We start from the raw sequence: 20,476 nt of genomic DNA on the forward strand, positions 1-20,476 counted from the left end.
TGCATAGACTGGATAGATGCATATGTGAGTGAGTTAGATTTTGTGTTCCTGTTATTTGAATATCCTTGAATATGTTTGGAATTGTTTGGTAATAGAGTTACTGTTTCCCTTCGTTTAAGACTAAAATCATCTCATCCATGTCATCATCTGCACCATTCCACCTGTAATAAGTCTGCCCGAAGAGAAATAAAAGCATAAACGGAATCCCTGACCAGTTTCATACCTAACCATATGCCAATGCAGAAGTTTTAATTATTCCATCACAAATCAGCCCTTCAATATCAGCCTTCATAGTTTTTACAGTGTGTGATGACCATGTCTCAGTTTCCTTTTTGTGACCAGTGTTGGTAGTTTGAGGTGAAAAAAATGAGGATGGAAAAAAAAAAACAAAAAAAACCATACATAAAACACATAAATACTCTCTTTTTGGACTATATTAAGTTTTACAAATAGCATTCTGCAAGAAAACAACAAGATATCTTAAAATGTGCATAAAAAAGTGTATTTTTCACATAGGTTTTGTATTTCAATATATCTTTTATCTTTCAATCAATTTATCTTTATAATCTTTTTTTTTTTTTTTTGGAAAAAACATATATAAAAACAACACAGTTGGCTGTACACAGACGTAAAAACACATACAACACATAAAAGAATGAATAAAAACAATAAAAGTAATTATACATTCAGACAATAAAAGCCAACCTGTCACATTGAGTTAAAAGCCAAAGAGAAAAAAAAGTTTTTAAGAGAGGATTTAAAAACAGAAGCTCAGTCGTCTTGCCTGATGTGCAAAGGTCGTTCATTCCACAGTTTGGGTGCAGTGACTGAAAAACACCCGCCACCTCTGAGCTTTCTCTGTGTCATTGGAACGACAAATAATGACTGATCAGCTGATCTGAGAGAGCGTGAAGGAGCGTACGGCTGCAGCAGCTCAGACAGATACTGCAGAGCAAGGCCGCTGAAGCCTTTAAAAACAAATTAAAAAATATAAAATCTATTCAGAAACAAACTGGGAGCCAGTGAAGTGATGCTAAACTTGGGCTGATACAGTCCTGTTTATGTATAAAATGACCTGAACTGACTTGAATTATCTGCAGACAGAGGAGTGCTATGTTGATAAATCATAAGATGTGGAAAAAAGTAAATAAGCAATACAGAAACTGACGATTCTGAAAATCAGTAAATATAGATTGATAGTTATGAATCTTTCTTGTCATTGTACATGTACAACGAAATTTTATGGTAGCATAAAGTAAATAGACATGGTGCAGGAATACTATAAAAGAAGTCAAAATAAATCAATAAATAAAATATGTTAGATATGATCACAACCGCAGAGGATTTTACAAACCAAAACAAAAAAAAATTTGATTATTTTTGACTCTGTTATGTTAAAAATGCATGAATATTTAATAGTATGATCAGGACTGAAGTGGGTCAAAAGATTTAACTCTGATAAAAGTGGAAAATAACATTAATATACAGCATTTTATGTTCGATTTATAGTCTTTTGTTTTGCACTTTAAGAATCAGAACTGATTTTCATTATTCCTATAACAGCAACAAGAGGTCTATTCTATTCTATTCTATTCTATTCTATTCTATTCTCAGTTAATGATATATTCTGTTGAAAACGTCACTTTTTCCTCATTTTTTTTTTTGAGTTTACTCTGAGCTTTTATGAACATCAATTCACTGTAAGAAAACACCTGATTTTCACTGAAAAATGCAAAATACAGAGGATAATATTATGATAAATAATGACAAATTACTTGGGAAAGACAAAAAAAAAAAAAAAAATCATTTGGAAATTATGACAGAAATAGTTAAAGTTCATGTAGACGTCCTAATACTTTTGCATACTTTTAATACTTTTGGCAGCATTGTGTATATATACATATCTATATATTACCTGCTTGTATTTCCTTCCTAATAGATTTATTATTATTTTAACATGGATTGTAGCCAAAGCTAAGTAGGGTCCAACACAGTGGACAAAGCTCCGATGCCATTCAACCCTGTGTCTCTGTGTCTTTAAAGGTTTTAATATCCTCCACTTTTTCTCAGGAATATATTTTATTACCATCCAATCGCTCCAGGGATTATACAGAGCCAAAAAACAGGAAAAAAACCCTAAACATTCAGTCCTCATTGATGTAAATAACAGCCTGTTCTTGGCTGGGATGCACTGAAAGGTGAAACATTCACGTTTAATAAGACGCAATGATATGAAAATGAACTTTGACATTTGAAATACAGGTGTGGGAGGGGTTTTGCATGTTATGGTTCTTCCCACCGTCCAATCACATGCACCGTTATAGAAGAACTGGTCGATCTACATCAGGGGTGTGTCAAAGACATTTTGGTTCAGGTTCCACAAACAGACCAATGTGGGTCAGACCAGTAACATAATAACATAATAGCATATTTTTTAAAAAATCTCCTCCTTTTAATATATTTAAAAAAGCATTTTAAGCAAAAATTGTCACCGCTTTATGCTTAACCCCACACAGCCCAATGAACCCATAAGATCTGGTTATAATAATTATCTGATGACTCCCAGTTATTGGATTTGTCTGGTCATGTAAATAAACTCATACGTATACCATCAAAAGTCATCAAAAACAGTGGTTATGCAATCCAGTACTAACTCCTGTGTGTATCATGTGACTAAAACAGACAGAAAAGAAAACATAGAATGTCTAAAAGCACCGTTTTTGTCAGTACAATGCCATAGATATTGATGTAAGAACTGAAGTGATTTTGGTTATTATCAAGAAAACATGGAAAATGGATAGATATCAGCTCTGAAATGAAACTATTATGAGGTATTTTTGTTGTTATCATTATATTTGTCCAAACAAATGGACCTTTAGTTGTACCAGGCATTAAAATGAACAAGAAATTGAAGAAAACAAGGGGTGGTCTAATCATTTTTTCTGCGACTGTAGGTTGTATTAGATGGGAAAATGACCGGTAGGCCACATTCTTCTGTGTTTTGTGGAAACTGGTGCAGTTTCTAAATAGCATCTAGACATCTAAAGACTATGACAAAAAAACAGAGATTCTGTTAAAATCGGGTCGCCAACATATGCTTTATCGTGGTAAGAAAAGCTCATTCTTTGTAATTCTTCTGATATCAGTGAGAACAGGATGTTATCACCTGTTTAATTCATGAAGATTTGATTCCAGTGCTCTCACTGATGGGAGTAAAGTATCACCATGTTGAACAGACAATGCAACAAACATTTGTACTCCTTTAAAAGTGCAGATCACACACAAGGAGCTCCCATTTCACAGTCCAAATCCTCCTTTGTCTTCTCTGCAATGGTAGCGTTAACGCCAGCACATAGCAACCTACTTGGATTCGGTTATAATAGAAATGAAGTTGTTTGATACTTAACAATCAAAGTGCGATAAGGTTACATATTCCAGGCAATAAGTTCACCTGTGAGGCCGGCAGAGCTTCACTGGACGAGTCCTGGAGGAAAAACACACAGGTAATTATATGGAATACTGCTGTTTTGACTGTTTCTATTATTATATGAAGCAATTTAGTCAGAATGCACCGACTGGAGGCATAGGAGGAAGGAGAGATGTCTGTTTTTTACTCTTTTATTGGAATCTTCTCTTCATGCATAAATATACATAAGTGTGGCTGAACAGTGTGTGATGCATCTGTACTAAATGACATGTTTTCTATTCCAGTGTCTCAGTAAAGACAGTAATCTGCTCATCAAGAAGTCTGTGAAAATGAAAGGCTTGCAGTTTGTTGTCCTCCTCATTGTTTGCATCAGCTATGGTAAGTGTCTGTGTAATAAACAACAATCTTTCATTTATTTATAATTTATTTAGACAATTTAGAATAATCACCTGCATGTTCAAGTGCTTTAACCCTTTTGAGTCCCTCGATGTCCGAATCGCAAACCGATTTAAGACGACGTATCAGCTGACGGAGCCTCGTTGAGTCTTCATTTCAACTTGTGTGAAAGCGCAGATGTCAAAGTAGTAAAACCAGATGCATCATACACAATAAAAACGGAATTTTCTGCAATATTATCGACCTGTTCTGTGCAGTTGTATATTGTTATAATAGTTGTATATAGTTGTATATAGTTATAATAGTTGTATATAGTTGTATATTGTTATAATAGTTGTATATAGTTATAATAGTTGTATATAGTTGTATATTGTTATAATAGTTGTCAGTGGTGTGCACAGGTAGACACTAGGTGGTGCTCTAGCACCTGCCCCTTGCCCTAAGGACCAAGCAAGTGCCCTTTTGAAAGTTCGGGTTTTTGTTTTTTTTTTAAGAGTGTTTGTGGCCCATACTACCCATACTAGAAGAAGAAAAGAAAAGTTGTTGTAGTGTAACCAAGGAGACTTATGTATACTGTTGGTCTCCTTTTATTTACCAATTGCAGTATAATGCCTAGAAAGGAGAGGATTAGGAGAGAAAAAGAAAGGGAGCTCCGGCAGGCAGCCCAGGGGAACAGCTCTGGGCTCCAATGGATAAAAACATCCACCAGCAGCAAGGAGGGAGAAGAAGAAGAAGAAGAAGAAGAAGAAGAAGAAAGGTCAGAGTTAAGACCTGAGTCATGTTCACTGTTTAGGGCCTTTTAACTCAGATTTTAAAGTTGAACTGTTCCATCTTAAAAGTTGTCCACATTTTATTTTAATAACAAAAAGCGGTTTTACAATATTAAATCAGTGAAGCTGTACAGTAGGATACAGTCAGCTACTGAGGATTTTCATTCATCACAAGCACAGATACTGACTCATAATACTCCTCAAACATGCATTATCTGTACCAGACACTTGTTTCAGCTGGGTGTCTGGCTCATCCCTATTTATAAGCTAATTATATTATTTTGTACCAACCATAAGTTATTTCTATGTTACAATACTTGCAGTAATCTTATATGTACCTTAATAGGCTACTATTAAAACTTGAAAAAAATAGACTATAATATTTAAAGTACTATTATTCAATTCTAGGCAGCTACAACATGGAAGCAGTTCTGTGCTCTCCTGGAAGAAAATATCCACCAACAGCATGGAAGCTGAGGGTGTTGAACCCCCAGAATACACAGATAGAGCAGAAACCAGAGCACCACCGGGGTAATGCTGCACTTTTAACTTCCTCAATTCAAAATGAGACATTGCTCGCTTCTTTTGTCCTGATGGGGGAAAAAACACAATTTTCTTATTTTGCAGCCGTAGCTGTATCGTTGCAGCTGCCTGACTTGCTAAAAACCTTCAGTGTGTTTATTCCAGAGAAATAAAACAACAGTGATTGACTGATCACAAACTGCCCTTATTTTTCAATGAGCACCTGCCCCCCAAAATGTCTGTGCACGCCACTGATAGTTGTATATAGTTGTATATAGTTATAATAGTTGTATATAGTTGTATATTGTTATAATAGTTGTATGTAGTTATAATAATTGTATATAGTTGTATATTGTTATAATAGTTGTATATAGTTGTAGATTGCTATAATAGTTGTATATAGTTGTATATTGTTATAATAGTTGCATACTGTTATAATAGTTGTATATAGCTGTATATAGTTATAATAGTTGCATACTGTTATAATAGTTGTATATACTTTTCTGAGTTGTCCAAATGGTTTATTGTGACACCAGACTGTGTTGGAAATAGTTGTATATAGTTATCCTAAAAAACACCTGAGGTATCGCCTGCATTTTCATGTAAATAGTTGTATAGAACTTTGTCATTCGCTAAATTTGTAATTCTTGTGTTTAAGTTTTCAATTTATATGTTCATTCTAAGTTATAAAAATGCTTAATTCAACATGTTTTTGGTGAAAAACAGTGAAGAATCTAACTTTCTCCAACTGGGGTTTCATGTTATTTTCGTGTGATTTTAGGTTCAGTGTGTTAATAATACATCATATCAAATGACAAAAACAACTGTAAAGTCACACAGGTGAGGTTATACTGAAAAAAGGAAACCAAACAAGGCAAAGTAAACAGTTTTATAATGAAAAACAGAAAGGCAAAATCATTAGTATGAAAAATGACCTGAATACAGCCAGACTCCTGAGGTTTAACCTGAGTTTGGAAGTTGAACGGCGGCTGTTGTTCCTTCTGTTCATTTATTTTATTTTACAGTAGAGGATGCTGGTTTGTTTTTCAGCTGAGGCGCTGGTTTGCAACGGTTGTAGCGATTCTAGCAACAACGACCAATGCATCCACATCGAGGAAACCTGTCAGGAAGATGATTCGGTCTGCGGCTCTGGGATCATTCTCACAAACCACGGTGAGTAATTCAGATGAACTGAACCATGTCCTGACATATTTACACGAATAAAGCAAGAAAATAAAGGTATGCATTCAATCCGTTGATTCTTTTAAGCGTCACAATCAAAGTTTTGCAATTTTAACAATATTCTGCCTCAGTTTATCATTTATACATGAGCATTACAACAAACAGATCACAGTGGATCTACAAAAACACAAAACATTTAATAAAAGGCAGAATATTGGTCAAATTACACTCATTTTTCTTATGACATCTCAGGTTGTTCATATTTGTTCAGGTTATTTACATTTTTTTGTGAAAGGATAGTTTGTAGATAGAAACATTTTCATTTAATTCTACATTTTTACACCAAAATTTGTAGTTGTCATTATTTATAGGCTATTATGCATGTGTGAATGAACTGAGGCAGAATATTGTTAAAATATTGTTGGGTTTTTTTGCACTAAAACGAAGAGAACACTTTTGAGTTATTATTTATAGGTTATTATGTTATTATTTTACTTGATCATATTGGGCTATGTGACCTTATTTTGACAGCCCTGTTTTTCGAGGTAGACCGATATTTCGGCCGACTAACATTTTGGGCTGATAAACTGATTTTTTTCAGTATCGGCCTTAATTTAAAAAAAAAAAAAAAAAAAAAAAAGCCGATATTTGATCAGTAGTAAAAATGTTTTAATAATAAAATAAATAAATAAATAAATAAATAAAACAAGAAAAAAAAAAGTTATAAAATATTTGATCAGGCAACCTGTGTGGGCAGCACTTGAAGTTCAATAAATGTTAAAATAGTACTACGTGTATGTGTATTAATAATTTCATTTATATTGCGGCATAAAAATCTTAATTATCGCAGTGTTTCAATTGTATTTTATGGTCAATGTGCTTTAAGAAAAAAAAAAACTCAGCCTTAAATATCGGCCTCAAAAATCAACTGTAGATATCGGCCATCAGCTGACCAAATTTGTAAAAATCAGCATCAGCCTTAGAAAAACTCATATCGGTCGACCTTTACCTGTTTTAGTGCATTTTCAAGGGCATATTAAGTTCCTACTGTATCTTCAGAAATAATAGTCACTGTCGGATGGAAACCTCTTATGTCCAAAACGGTAATATTTCAGGAAACTGGAAAAACAATGTGTATTCTAAATAAATGAAGAGTTAAGAGTTGTAGTCTGAAGCCATTTTCAGCACTTTTTATTGGTTAAATATTTCTAAAACCCTCAAGCCAACATGAAGACTGACCAATAAAATTGTTTTATGACAAAAAAAAAGACCAAAAATGGACTTATGAGTTTTCTGCCCAACAGCGACAATATTCTACTATCCAAGTAAAGATCATATTTAACATTTCATTTATGACACAACCTCTGTAGGTGGACTTTTGTACCATTTTTCCCGTCAAAGCCGTATTGATGTATCTTTTACAGACTACACAATCCTTAAGGGGTGCATGAGGAGGTCGGACACCTACTCTCTGAGCTTCGACTATGGTCAGATCTTCACTTGTACGACCGACCTGTGCAACTGAGGCGAAGATCTGGAGTTTGTCACCAGATCTAAGAAAGAAGACGACACTAAAGTCTGTCCTGATCATTAGCGACAGTCTTCATATGTGGTTGTTTCATTACATTAAGTCGATTCACACAGTCTGTAGTGTGATTTGAAATATCCTGTAGGCTGGTTAATTTTTCTGATTAAAAAAATACAAAATAAAAATACAACTGCATGTGTGATGACTGTGTCTCACTTTCCTGGTCGTGATAGCTGTTTATTAATTATTCCTTAAAAAAAAGAATAGAAAGAAAATATGGATTTCTGGGGACATTTTTGGTACATTTCTATTTTATGGGTGTTCAGAACATAAAGCCCGGTTTTAATTTAAGATAAAGATAGAAAATATTTACATAAATACAATAATTTACAACTAAACATGGTAAAATCCTTATTCATTATACAGATCAAACAAGTTCTCACTTTATGCTGCTTATGTTTGTCCATTTCGTTATTTATTTTGTTAATTTTTTTTACTCATTTTGTTGCTTATATTTGTCATTTTCTTTAGTTTTGTTCATTATTTTGTTCTTTTTGTTCACTGTGCTACTTACTTATATTTATTTTTTTTCATTTTCTTGCCTATTTTGTTCAGTTTTTAGTCATTTTGTCCATTTTTTTTAAAACCCATTTTCTATTTTAAAGTATTTATTATCATCATTATTATTCTCATTGATAACCCAATCATCATTATCAGTTTTAAGTAATTTTGTTAATTTTTTTGCACATTCTTTTTTTCAAATTCTTATTATTATTAACCCAAATGCAATAATTTACAGCTGAACATGGTAAAATCATTATTCATTATACAGACCAAACAACTTCTTACCATATGCTGTTTATATTTGTCCATTTTTGCTCATGATTTTGTTCTTTTTGTTGATTGTGCTACTAATTTGCCTATTTTTTTTTTTTGTTTTTATTCATTTTATCTCATATTGTTCATTTTTTGTATTGATTTTACTGCTTGTTTTTTTGTCTTTACTCATTTTGCTACCTATGTTTGTCTTACTTTCCTTTTTGTCTCTGGCCTTCTTCTCTATTCCACCTTTATCCTTGTTTTTGTAGGGTTGAAATGAGCATACTTATTTATATCTTCAGATACTACAAGAAAATGCAGTAAAACTTACTATTTATTGTAACTTCTGACCCCATGATGAGAAGCAGCTCAAACTATTACAAACATCTGACATATGTAGAATGAAACCTGGTATAAAACACCAGTAAATTTTTCCCATAGATCTGATATTGTCTGAACTAAATGGCTAAAGACCTGGAAGGTGCAAAGGAAGCTGTTTTCAACCTGAAACTATAGTTTTTCCTGTTTCATTTATTTCAAATATAATCAGATTGGATGTAAATACAGACTGATAAATGCATATGTGTGGACATAAGAAGTTTACTAAACTAACAGACCTACTGGTGAGCTAGATTTCTGCACATTATTGTCATTTTCTCATGCATTTGTTACCAAACTTCCTCAGACCAGACCTTTCCTGGACGCTGCTTTTGGACACACACATCACATGGTTATTTCATTTCTGTTTAAAATTTGCATTTGACATATTTTACCAAGTTCCTGATATGTAGAAAGTCGGTAAAACGTAGTTCCTCCACATCACACTGGTGAGGGTTAAATATTAAGACTGAGTGGAAAAACCCAGAGTCTTCAAAAAACACACAAGGTGGAACTATTTGTCTTTAACTCATTGTTTATCAAACAAAAATAGATTTTCAGCACATTTTCATCAATATAATGTACAACAAAAGGCAATTAAAAGTCTGTTTCTGTCTTAAATTAGTCAGTATTTGATGGCTTACCACGAGGGTCATTGAACAGGATGGGGATAAGAGTTCATGAGTGGACGTGAACTCACAGAAATCACAGCTTGGTCTGAGTTTAGGATGAAGTCCACAGAGTCCACAGGATTCAGCTGGACTTGTCCTGGTCTTTCTGGTCCCTCTGAGTCTGTCTCTGTGTTATCTCCCACGTGGAGTTGGCTCCTCGATCCTGAAATCACAAAAAAAAAACATTAGTTCAGTCCAGGTGTAAACAGGCCGAAGTATACACCCAGTCTGGACTAAACCCGGGTCAGATTAAACCCCCATGAAATCAGCAGTGTTGACTGATATACACAAGAATTACTGAACTTTTTAACATTTTATTGGCGGGTTACTGACTTAAATCTTAAAACTCTCAACAATAACTTTAATTACTTCAACCAGAAAAACTTCAATCAGTAGAAATATTGGACAAAGATCATAGATTATGACCACACTTCTCACACTTTAAAATAAAAGCACATTAAAAGCAAAACATTATAATGCAACTATAACACAATGTTCAATAAATTTGAATGTTCATAACATCATGAAAGTCATAACGTCCTGAAACTTCATGTTCTAATACTAACACGTTCTCCCTACAATATAAATACTGGGGTTTGTCTACATTTTTCAAGGTCAAATTCCAGCACTTTTAAGGGTCATTTTCACCTTATCACTGGGGTAAAACATATATCTACTGGAAAACATATACTCGTGATTTTTTTTTTTTTTTACTTTTTATCACAATGTGATAAAGGAGGGTGTTGAGCCTAAGTCAAAATACAAAATTAAGGGGTCCCATAACTTATGGAACTTTCTAATTGATCCTCTAGAGAAATACTTTAGTTTTTTTCAAATTTTAGGAAAAGCATCAGATTGCTAAACCCAACAAACGCTTTTGGTGTTTCAGGAGATTTCCACTCTAGAGCTATTCTCCTAAGGGGCTATAAAGGAGGCAAAGGCAAAAGCATTTTTCCTGTCTGTGGCCAATAAGAGCTCATTAATTTGTACGCCAAAAATGGCCATTTCTGCGGATGGCTTCACCTCAGTATTAAATGCATTAATAAGAGTATTACAAACATATAACCAGAACGCACTTTGTTTTGGGCAACTCCAAAACTTATGTGTCAACACTACTGACATGATGGGGGTATAAACTGGCCTGTTCAATCAATGTAAACAGGAAAGGAGTGAGTGGAAGTGAACAGAGAAGACAGAGCGTACTTTAATTAAAACACCCATCGGTGCCAGGTCGTTTCTGAGGGCGTCGCAGGCTTTAAGCAGTGGCATCCTGTCAGGGTACGGTCCACGTTTAACGGGGGCTCCGGTGGATGGATCGTCCTGTTGACGGGCCAGAGCGAACGCCCGGACGTCACTTCTGAATCGAGTCAGCTGATCCACGATCGCCTCCAGACTCCCTGAAGAGCTCGCCACATCAGCCTAAATAATAAATTTTCATAAAAAGGAAAACAAATTAAAGCCTCAACTTTGCAACAAAAAACACATTTTCTTTTAACTCTGAGCAAAATAATCAGTCAAAATTCAGTACTGATTACGTTTCCTTTGTTTGATTTGATTTTGCTGCTGCTAAAGTTCTTTTCTTTTCGTTCTTTTTCCAAACTCAGCTGTTCGCACATGAAACAACACCTGCCCTTTTGTGTTATTTAGTGGGTGTGGCCACATATGCTAATCTGCCACACCCACCCCAGGTGAGATTCAACATTCATCAAACCTGATTCATCCTCTTATTTTTTAAGAGAAAATGTCTAAAATTTCACCGAATGTCACTGCATGAGGCCTCATGTGTGGACTTACACTTTTATCTCTGGTTGTTTTGGTTCTATGATAGCATTTCCAAAGGTTCTCAGTGAGTACTGACCGTGCTTTGCAGCTTACTGATCCCAAATATGTCCAGGACGTCGGTGATGTAGCTGGACATTGCTCCGAACACTGCAGGGCTTCGTGGCGTTCCATCAGACTAAGATACAACACAAACGTCAGCACTGAAATGGAAATCCTGAAAACTCACAACAACTTAACAGTGCAATGTACAGTATATGGACAAAAGTATGTGGACACATTGAATTCAGGTGTTTCTTTTCTAACAGGGGTCTAGGATACAACGAAACAATGAATCAATCAAATTTTATTTATACAATGTCACATCATAAAGTATCATCACCTATAGTAATGACAAATGTCATAATATTGTTTTATATTGTGATAAACATCATTGCATTGGTTAAGTTTTGTCTTTGCTTCCAAAATGGTTTTTACTTTTTCTTTCAACATTATAATCTTTTTTATTCATGACTATGATTTTCAATGTTCTACCTCTAAATTTCTAAAATATTTATCATAAACTGACTGTAAATAATAATTCTCTACCACAACTAACCATCTACTTTCTTCACATCTCACTTAGGAAGGATCAAACTTGTTTATACACTAAATGGACAAAAGTGTTGGGACATATCGTGTCTACAGCTGTAAGATGTCCTGTTCATGATGATTTGAGATAAAAATATCAATATTTCCTGAAGTTTAATGAGACATTTTTCTTCCTCAGTGAGATGTGAAGAAATTTGATGGTTAGTTGTGGTAGAAAATTATTATTTACAGTCAGAGCATGAAAAAAATAAGAAATTTAGAGGTAGAACATTTAAAATGTTGAGAGAAACTAAGTAAAATCCATCTCCGAGGCAATTTGGAAGCAAAGATAACAATTTAAACCAAACCAATGTAATGGTATTCATCAATTTATTTATCCATAATGATTTTGTATCCCAGAAACACCTGAATTCAATGTGTCCACATACTTTTGTCCATATAGTGTCTGTCCTTATAGATGTGGTGGGGGGACAATGGTTTATTGTTTGCCTTTAATGCCAGATAATTTACCAAAGAAAACCCTGCCAACCTCAGAAATAAAAGCGTGTGCAGTGCGTTACCTTGGTTACGGGCTGCAGTTGGCAGTTTCCATGATACACCAGATTCATTAGTGCGTTCATGGCTCTGGGAGTGTCGAAGTCATCTGCCAGCGCCGCCTGAATGAAGCATTTAGTCTCGGCCAGTCTGAGCAAAGAAAACACCACAATGATTGTCAGCTGACAAATATCAACACACATCATGTGTTTTTTGGATGCAACATCTACTGGCTGCATATATACCTATATGACACTTTATGGCAGCCATGTGGGACTCTATTACACATAGAAACATGTGGAACTGTTTCAGAGACCTCCACACAGGCTAAAAAAATGCCATAATATGGAAACTGAATGATCAAGACCAAAAAGCATCTTTGAGCAGAGGTAAAATAAATGAAAGTTTATTTCTGCAATCTCAAAAAGTTTGGTTATGGATGTTTACAGCTGTATCTGATCATAAAAACTTCAAGTCTGTTTTTTTTTTTTTTTTTTTTACTAAAACACACTGTTTGAAGTATTTATTATTTATAAAAATGATAATTAATGGTCAGATACTGAAAGTGAAGTTCTTCCTGAAAACAAAGGTGCAAAAGAATTGGCCAAAAACACATTTTCTGACATTTTTATTGCAAAGAAAACATGAAGACACCTTGGCGGTCTGTTATAATGGCAGTCTTAAAAGGGTTTCTGCTGTGAAGTTGAATCAGTATTTCAAAAAAATGTGATTATAATCTGAATTAGAAGCGGTTTACCTTTCCCAGAGATTTGCATCCTGTACAGGTAAACACTGCAGCTGACCCTTCATGTAGGCCTGAGCGTCGTGAAGGAAGGTGGAGATGGTTCCCAGAGAAGCCCTGGCCTCTGACATGCTGCCTTCACTGTAGTCTATTGCTGTGAGGAGGAGGAAAAGGAGGAGGAGGAGGAGGTGGTGGTTAGTGAATACCCTCTGATGTGAAACTTAAACAATACATTACAGGGCATTTAAGAAGATGCAAACTTTAGCTTCATTTTGGAGTTTCATTTACACTACTACTCATAAGTTTGGGATCGCTTCCTTGCAAATGCCTTTATTTTTCCAAAGAAAACATATTTTCATGCAGTTCACAATGTTTTTTCTCCATTTCACACACAATTAAAATTTGTCATATGAAAAAAACCACTGTTCACTGCAAAAGATTAAAAAAAAAAAATGCATGTAAGTCTTTCAGAAAAAACGGTTGCATCATCCTGTTTCCAACCAATTTTCATTTACACTGCCTATTTTTTAAATACGTTTGATTTTGTCTTTATATTTCTCATTAAAATCGGTTTACTTCACCTTATTTGGTGTTACTTTTTCCAACTCAACCTCACCTGTGTGACTTTACAGTTATGTTTTCTTTTGACATACTGTATTAACATATGGAACCTAAAAATCACATAAAAAGACATAAACTACAATCAGGAAAAAGTTAGATTCTTAACTGTTTTTCACCAAAAACATGTTGAATGAACCATTCTTATAATTTGGAAACAACATGTAAATTGAAAACTTAAAAAAAAGATATTAAAAACATTGCAAATAATAAAGTTATATACAGCTATTTATGAGAAAATCCAGGCAATGTCTGAGGCGTTTTTTAGGAAAACTATCTACAACTATTTACACAATAATCTAGTGTCACAATGTGATGCAACAACATGTTCAATAAATATGTTGGTGCATCATATATCAAATTTTATATGCTTTGAAAAAAAATCTGGTGCCTAAAGGGTTAATACCATCAGTAGCATTCTAAAATCAAAGATTTGTACAGAGTGGAAGGGATAATGAGGAAGGAAAGCTGTAATTGCTACAAAAGGTGTTTGTTTTTTTGACGAAGGTGAAGTTTGAACAACACATCACTTATATTAAAATCATTATTTTTAACTCTAATACTGTATATATTTCCTATTCAGACAAACTTCATGTGTTTCCATGGAAAACAAGCAAATTTCCCAAGTGATCCTGCACTTTTGGGTGGTAGTGTATATGCAGTAATATTCCACATTTGTTTTATTTGCTTATTATCTTCTAACAATATGTGTTTGATTGACATCACTATGTAAAGAAAAAAAAAAAAAAAAGAAAAAAACATTCACACCTGATCTGTATTTTGATAGAAGACAAAACATCCGGAATTCATCGGCTGAGTACGATTGCATGAAATCCTGATGGAAGGAAAAAGATGCGAACATGAAACAAAGAGTGTGTAAACATCCACTCAGTAAGGCTGGAATAAAACGCAATGACTTTACTTTGATGGTGATGTAGTTCTTCAGGGATTTGGACATTTTTTCTGTGCTGCCTTTAAGGTGCAAGTGACCTGCAAGCAAGAAACAACAACTGCATGTATGAATGTATACGTCTATTCTATTTCTATGACATTTTAAAGCCAGTTCGACCTATAAATATAAACAGGCTCATGCTGTGACCTGTTACCTGAGTGAAGGAAGTAGTTTCCCCACTGTCCACACTGGTGGTAGGCTTCACTCTGAGCCACCTCATTCTCATGGTGTGGAAACGCCAAGTCAATGCCTCCAGAGTGGATGTCCAGCTGACTCCCAAACACAGAACTGAAACAACGCAAACACAAACACAAACACAAACGCTACACAGTCAATATGAGGAGATACAGGACTATAAAAATCTGATCATTCTCTGATTTGTAGAAATATCAGATTATTAGTGATCATGTAAAATCAGATTAACACATGTGGATTTGTCCCCAGTATTCCCATGTCTTCATGCATGTATACCTGTTCATCTGATTTATTTCATTCTTTACATCTGCACATGTAGAAACAATTAAATCACAGGAAACAAAAGTGATGTAGTCAAACCTGAACAGAAGACAATAACAGGAAGTTTGATTCTATCATTACTATGTACGTACGAACTCTAAAAGACATCCAAGAATGGACTGAAATGTTAAACCAGGGTTTTTTGATTATTTCTGAAGTGCATGTAAACGCATCAGATCTGATTATCTGATTTTTATGGTGATTTAGGGTTCCACCCAACTTTGACTACTTCACCTTCATTTTCTACAATTTCTTTCTTTCTTTTTTTTTTTTTTTTTTACACATGCACAAGTGTAAAAAAAAATTAAAATCAGATTAATAGGTATACATGCATGAAGACAGAGTATTGGGGACAAATCCAGGTGTGTGATTTACTGCTGTTATTTGATAAAACAGATCAGACTGTTTACATGATCACTAATAATGTGATTACTTCAGAAATGATTGGAGATTTAATGTGAATGTAAACATTTTACTATATAATATTTACAGCTAAAATCCAAATTATCAATGAACTACACAAACTGGAAAAATACAGATTAAAAACAGTGTAATCCCCCCCCCCGCAAAAAAACAGCGAAACTCAACAAAAACACTGCAAAATACACTAATAGACCACTCCAAAATAGCACTATCACTATTATATGCAAGTATTTACAAGAATTCACCACAAAAACTTAACTAAAATGCTGCTAAATGTAATAAAAATCTTCCATGTCTCGCTCACCGACTGCACTCTGCTGTTCTATGCTCCGCCCACTTCCATCCCTCCCACTCAGCAAATGCAGGCCTCTACCTTAATGTGTTATAGACCAATAGAAAGCTCCGGATTTCAGCTTTCAGGTGCCATTTGAATTTAATCAATAGCACAAACAGTTCAGGAGTTACTTTAATTTAAATGACAGTAAATGGAGACACAATCGTCTTAAAAGGGTTAAAGTAAATAAGGTGTAAATGTGATGTCATTATGTCCAAATAGTGTGAGTCCAAACCTGGCTACGGTGGAGCATTCGATGTGCCAGCCGGGTCGGCCTCGGCCCCACGGAGACTCCCACCACGGTTCCTGAGGTTTGGAGGGTTTCCACAGAGCGAAGTCCCTGGAGTCTCTCTTATTGGAGCTGCCTGGAACACAAGTCATTATGGTCTGGTTAAAACCAACACACAGGCAAACCAGGAAGTTAATGTTTCAGATGTTCTTTAAGGTTAACGAAGAAACTGCATCTGATTCAGTGAAGAACTAGACGGGTTTGTTTTCTTTCAGTTTCAACCCACAAGCAGTTAAATAACACCCCCCCCCTCCCACTGACTGAACACCCACCCCCCTTAGTTTAATGAACATTGCAGCACTCACCCGACCTCAGTGCAATGATCATGAATCACGCACCTTGTTTTCAATTTCACCATATATCCTCTATTACCTGTATGAGGGTTTCTGCAGGTATCAGCAAATCTAATTTAATGCCCTTTTTAATGCGACTTCAAACAAATTTAATACTCATGTCCAACTGCAGATACAATTTAATATATGGTTTTATGACAGTTTACCATCGACAGGCTTTAACCAGGTTCTGAATAGTTCCTCCTCCAGTCACTTCTGCTGGAACTTGCATTTGTACGATTAGGACACTTTTCTTGCAGTAGCACTAGCTGACTGATGCAGAATAAAAACACTCACCAGGTTCACTGTGGGAATCCACAGCTCCTACAAATTTGCCGTAACGGTCTCCGATGGACTGAATGTCAAAATACACATCACCTGCAACAAAACAAACGTCAACAGGATACCTCTGTATGATGGGGATAATAAGAGACAAACACGAGGACCTCCTACACACTCACCTTCCTTTGTGGCATAAGCGTGTCCATTCTGGATTATTCGCTCGATAAAGGCGATAATGTGCTGCACGTTCTCAGTGACTCGTAAATACACTGAAGGGGGAAGCACCTCAAAACACAGAAGGACACATTCAGAAAAACACACTTATATTCTCACATATCGATAGCCTGCAATGTTTGTTGTTGTTGTTAATTTAGTTTTCTTAATGCTGCTTATTATTATTATTATTACTATTATTATTATTATTTATTTATATGACTTATATTGTTCTTACGACTATTACCATTATCACTTTATTATAATTATTACTTGTTCCACTATATAGAAACACACACATAATGTGCATATTATATAACAATTACTTTTGATCACTATTAATATAACTACTTTATTATTTATTTTTAATAGTACTTTCTGATGTGTAATTGCCTGATTTCACTACTGTTTTATAACTATTATCATTACTTTTTCCTTTCCTTTTGTCTTGTAATATTTCTTATATGTCTACATTCGTTGTGCTGCTACTGGAACCTTAAATTTCCTGAGAGCTCTGCCCAAGTGATCAATACATTTCTATCTAATGTAATGTAATCATAGGCAATGAGGCAAAATGAAGCAGCAGTGTTACAAAAGTAGTTATGCAGATATCAAAAATATAACTTGGCAACTATGCTATGATGCTAACGACATTTTTGGGAATTAAGACTTTTACAATCACAAACCCCGTTGACAGAAGTTTGGGAATTTTCTAAAATGCAATAAAATCTGTGATTAATGGTGTTAATTCCTTATGAAAGTATAAAGAAAATACTTTGTATGTTGAATTACTTTTTTTTATCTTTTATGGAATGGATGAGCACATCTGTTCATGTCCACACATTTTCAACATGACACAGATGTGCACAGTCAGTGCTCACATATGATATTACAATTGCAGTTTGATGACTTGTTCAAAGCATGTGGCAACTTTTTTGCACAAATCTACATCTCAAATCTGAACAGCCTCTATCCCGTGGCTGCAAAAAAGAAAACAAAAAACACCCTGAAGGCTCATCTGTGCAGATCATGCGGTCATAATCTCATTACACACCTTTAATGACAGCATGTCCTTCTTGAATTCATCTTCATAGAGTCTGGCCACCACAGATGCAGAAACATTTTCCTACAAACAATGTGCACACGTTACATGCCAATAATGCTCATATACTGACTGGTGTGAAGGCAGTAATGGGACCTTACCTCCCAGCTCCTCTTGATGATTTTGTCATCGATGTCAGTGATGACCATAGCATGGATGACAGTGATCCCAAAGACCCGGGACAAAATCCTCTGCAGGATATCGAACCTAACGTATGAGCTGGGACAGTAAACACCAGTTAGATTCAACTCAGATACATTCACAGAGTCTACACAGCATTTTCATCCTCTGTCCCACATCAAACGTACAGTCACAATATCCCATGTTTTCTATTTAGAAGATAATGAATAACTTAAGGTAGATTAATGCCAGGTTTACATTCAAATGTGTTGCAAAGTTTAATTAAATTGTCATTAAACCCGCCAAAGAAAGTGCAAATTTACAGTGGTGGACACCTCGTAGATCTATGATATATTACATTTAATAAACAGATTTTTGCATATTTGCAAGAGTCTTAGGCAGATTTTAGCTTTTTTTTTTTAAACTTTGTTTCTATCAGTTAATCAGAAATACAGAGCTTCTGCAGGTAAAGTCAGTATTTAGTGTGACTTCCATTTGGATTCAGTAAATCTTTAACTATCTCAGGTAAACAGTCTGGACTTTTTCTTAAATAATCTTGTTTTATAGTACACACTTAAAGAATATCTCAGAGGCTTTCATGCTCTTTTTTCCTTTTCTCTGTCCAGATGATCTTGTGTAGCTTCTTCTGATTTAGTTCTTAATATGTTAAGGATTTTATATTAATTTCTGTTGACATATTTGCTTCATATTCCAGTTGTACATATATTACTACAGAGACTGACAAATGCATAAGTGCAGTCAGTCTTTCTATAACAGTGTTTTTCAAACTGTGGGGCCGGCTGTTCTGAGAATATGTGTAAATTGCATGAACTGATATTATTAAAATATTCATCTTTGCTACCAAAAAGTTGTTCGTTGTACTAAAAAAAAAAAAAGAAAGATAAATGGAATTTTCATATTTTTATTTGGAAAAGTATTGTCTCTGGGGATCTGGTTGAGTTTATCAGTAATGTTGAGGTAAAAATTTAGGTTGTTTTTAATTTGCACAATAAATGATTCAAAGAAAAGAAAAAATAATGGTTGTAAAACTGATGTTGCTTCTATTAAAAGGTACACCAACATCTTTTTTTTTTTTTTTTTTTTTTTTTTTTAGTTTTGTTAGGGTTGAGGGGTGGCTGGCAGAAAAAGTTTGATAAACAACAGACCTTAAGGTGGCCTAAGACTTTTGCACAGTCCTGTATCTAAATATAAGTCTGCCTCAATATTGGTAACATGGTCCCACTAGATCCACACTACTATATGTATTTCTTTGTTAGGTCCTGGTCCCCCTATTTAGAGGTGAAACTGTTCTGAGTGATTACCATGCATGACCCAGGTGGGCATGGTCGTACACGGTGGGTCCGCAGCTGTACCTGAGAACACACACACACACAAATCGAGTTACACTAACCAATACAAGGATGAGCTAACATTAAGAGATGCAAAACAACTATAGAAAAATATAATTAATACCAAGTAGCTATTCCTTCCCTTGCCAGAATGAGAGGCTCTTTCTGTTTCGTCAGGCTGTTGAACGCCTTCAGGCCGGTGTCAAACCCGCTAGGTCTCACCCATTTCTTCCCTGGAGCACTACAGGATCCAACGGGTGTCAGAGTGTCAGTGTTCAGTGTTTGAGCTGCTCTAACTGCCCCACGGAGGACGTCATCCCTCCACAACACGGACCGCACCGGGCTCCTCCACATACTGACAGCTCTGCTAGCTTAGCCTGCTACTCTGCTAACCAGCTATTCCCACATGAATACAGCAAACAGCAAGCAGTCTGTACCGACAGTACACCTCGGTTACATAGTCGGCTGTATATTTTTGTTTATTTATAATTTTGTTCATAGAAATAGTTTACACATATTTTTTACATCATATTTAGCTGATTTACAGACTAACTACTCTACCTCTCGACTTGACTCTCGTCCTTACGTATCCACACACTTCTCGCGA

The 20,476-nt window shown here is 35.1% G+C and overlaps 1 protein-coding gene across 2 annotated transcripts; it reads right to left on the reverse strand.

Annotated features, from left to right (window-relative positions):
• Positions 1-8,870: 8,870 nt before the first annotated feature.
• On the reverse strand, positions 8,871-20,442 carry cars2 (cysteinyl-tRNA synthetase 2, mitochondrial). 2 transcript variants are annotated; one of them, XM_030153168.1, is made up of 15 exons: positions 19,994-20,442; positions 19,843-19,893; positions 18,502-18,619; positions 18,353-18,424; positions 17,265-17,370; positions 17,101-17,181; positions 16,418-16,544; positions 15,064-15,197; positions 14,880-14,947; positions 14,726-14,792; positions 13,355-13,493; positions 12,624-12,747; positions 11,551-11,650; positions 10,897-11,114; positions 8,871-9,856 (listed from the first exon to the last, which is right to left on the reverse strand). In XM_030153168.1, the coding sequence occupies exons 1-15, from the start codon at positions 20,221-20,223 to the stop codon at positions 9,776-9,778; spliced, it is 1,716 nt and encodes a 571-aa protein (XP_030009028.1). In that variant the 5' UTR covers positions 20,224-20,442; the 3' UTR covers positions 8,871-9,775. The 2 variants fall into 2 exon arrangements, with proteins under 2 accessions (XP_030009028.1, XP_030009021.1); XM_030153161.1 differs by having other exon boundaries at positions 10,897-11,112; positions 11,552-11,650; positions 16,418-16,547; positions 19,994-20,439.
• Positions 20,443-20,476: the final 34 nt, after the last annotated feature.

This window comes from Sphaeramia orbicularis, chromosome 2, assembly GCF_902148855.1.
Source record: "Sphaeramia orbicularis chromosome 2, fSphaOr1.1, whole genome shotgun sequence".
NCBI classification, from domain to species: domain Eukaryota; kingdom Metazoa; phylum Chordata; class Actinopteri; order Kurtiformes; family Apogonidae; genus Sphaeramia; species Sphaeramia orbicularis.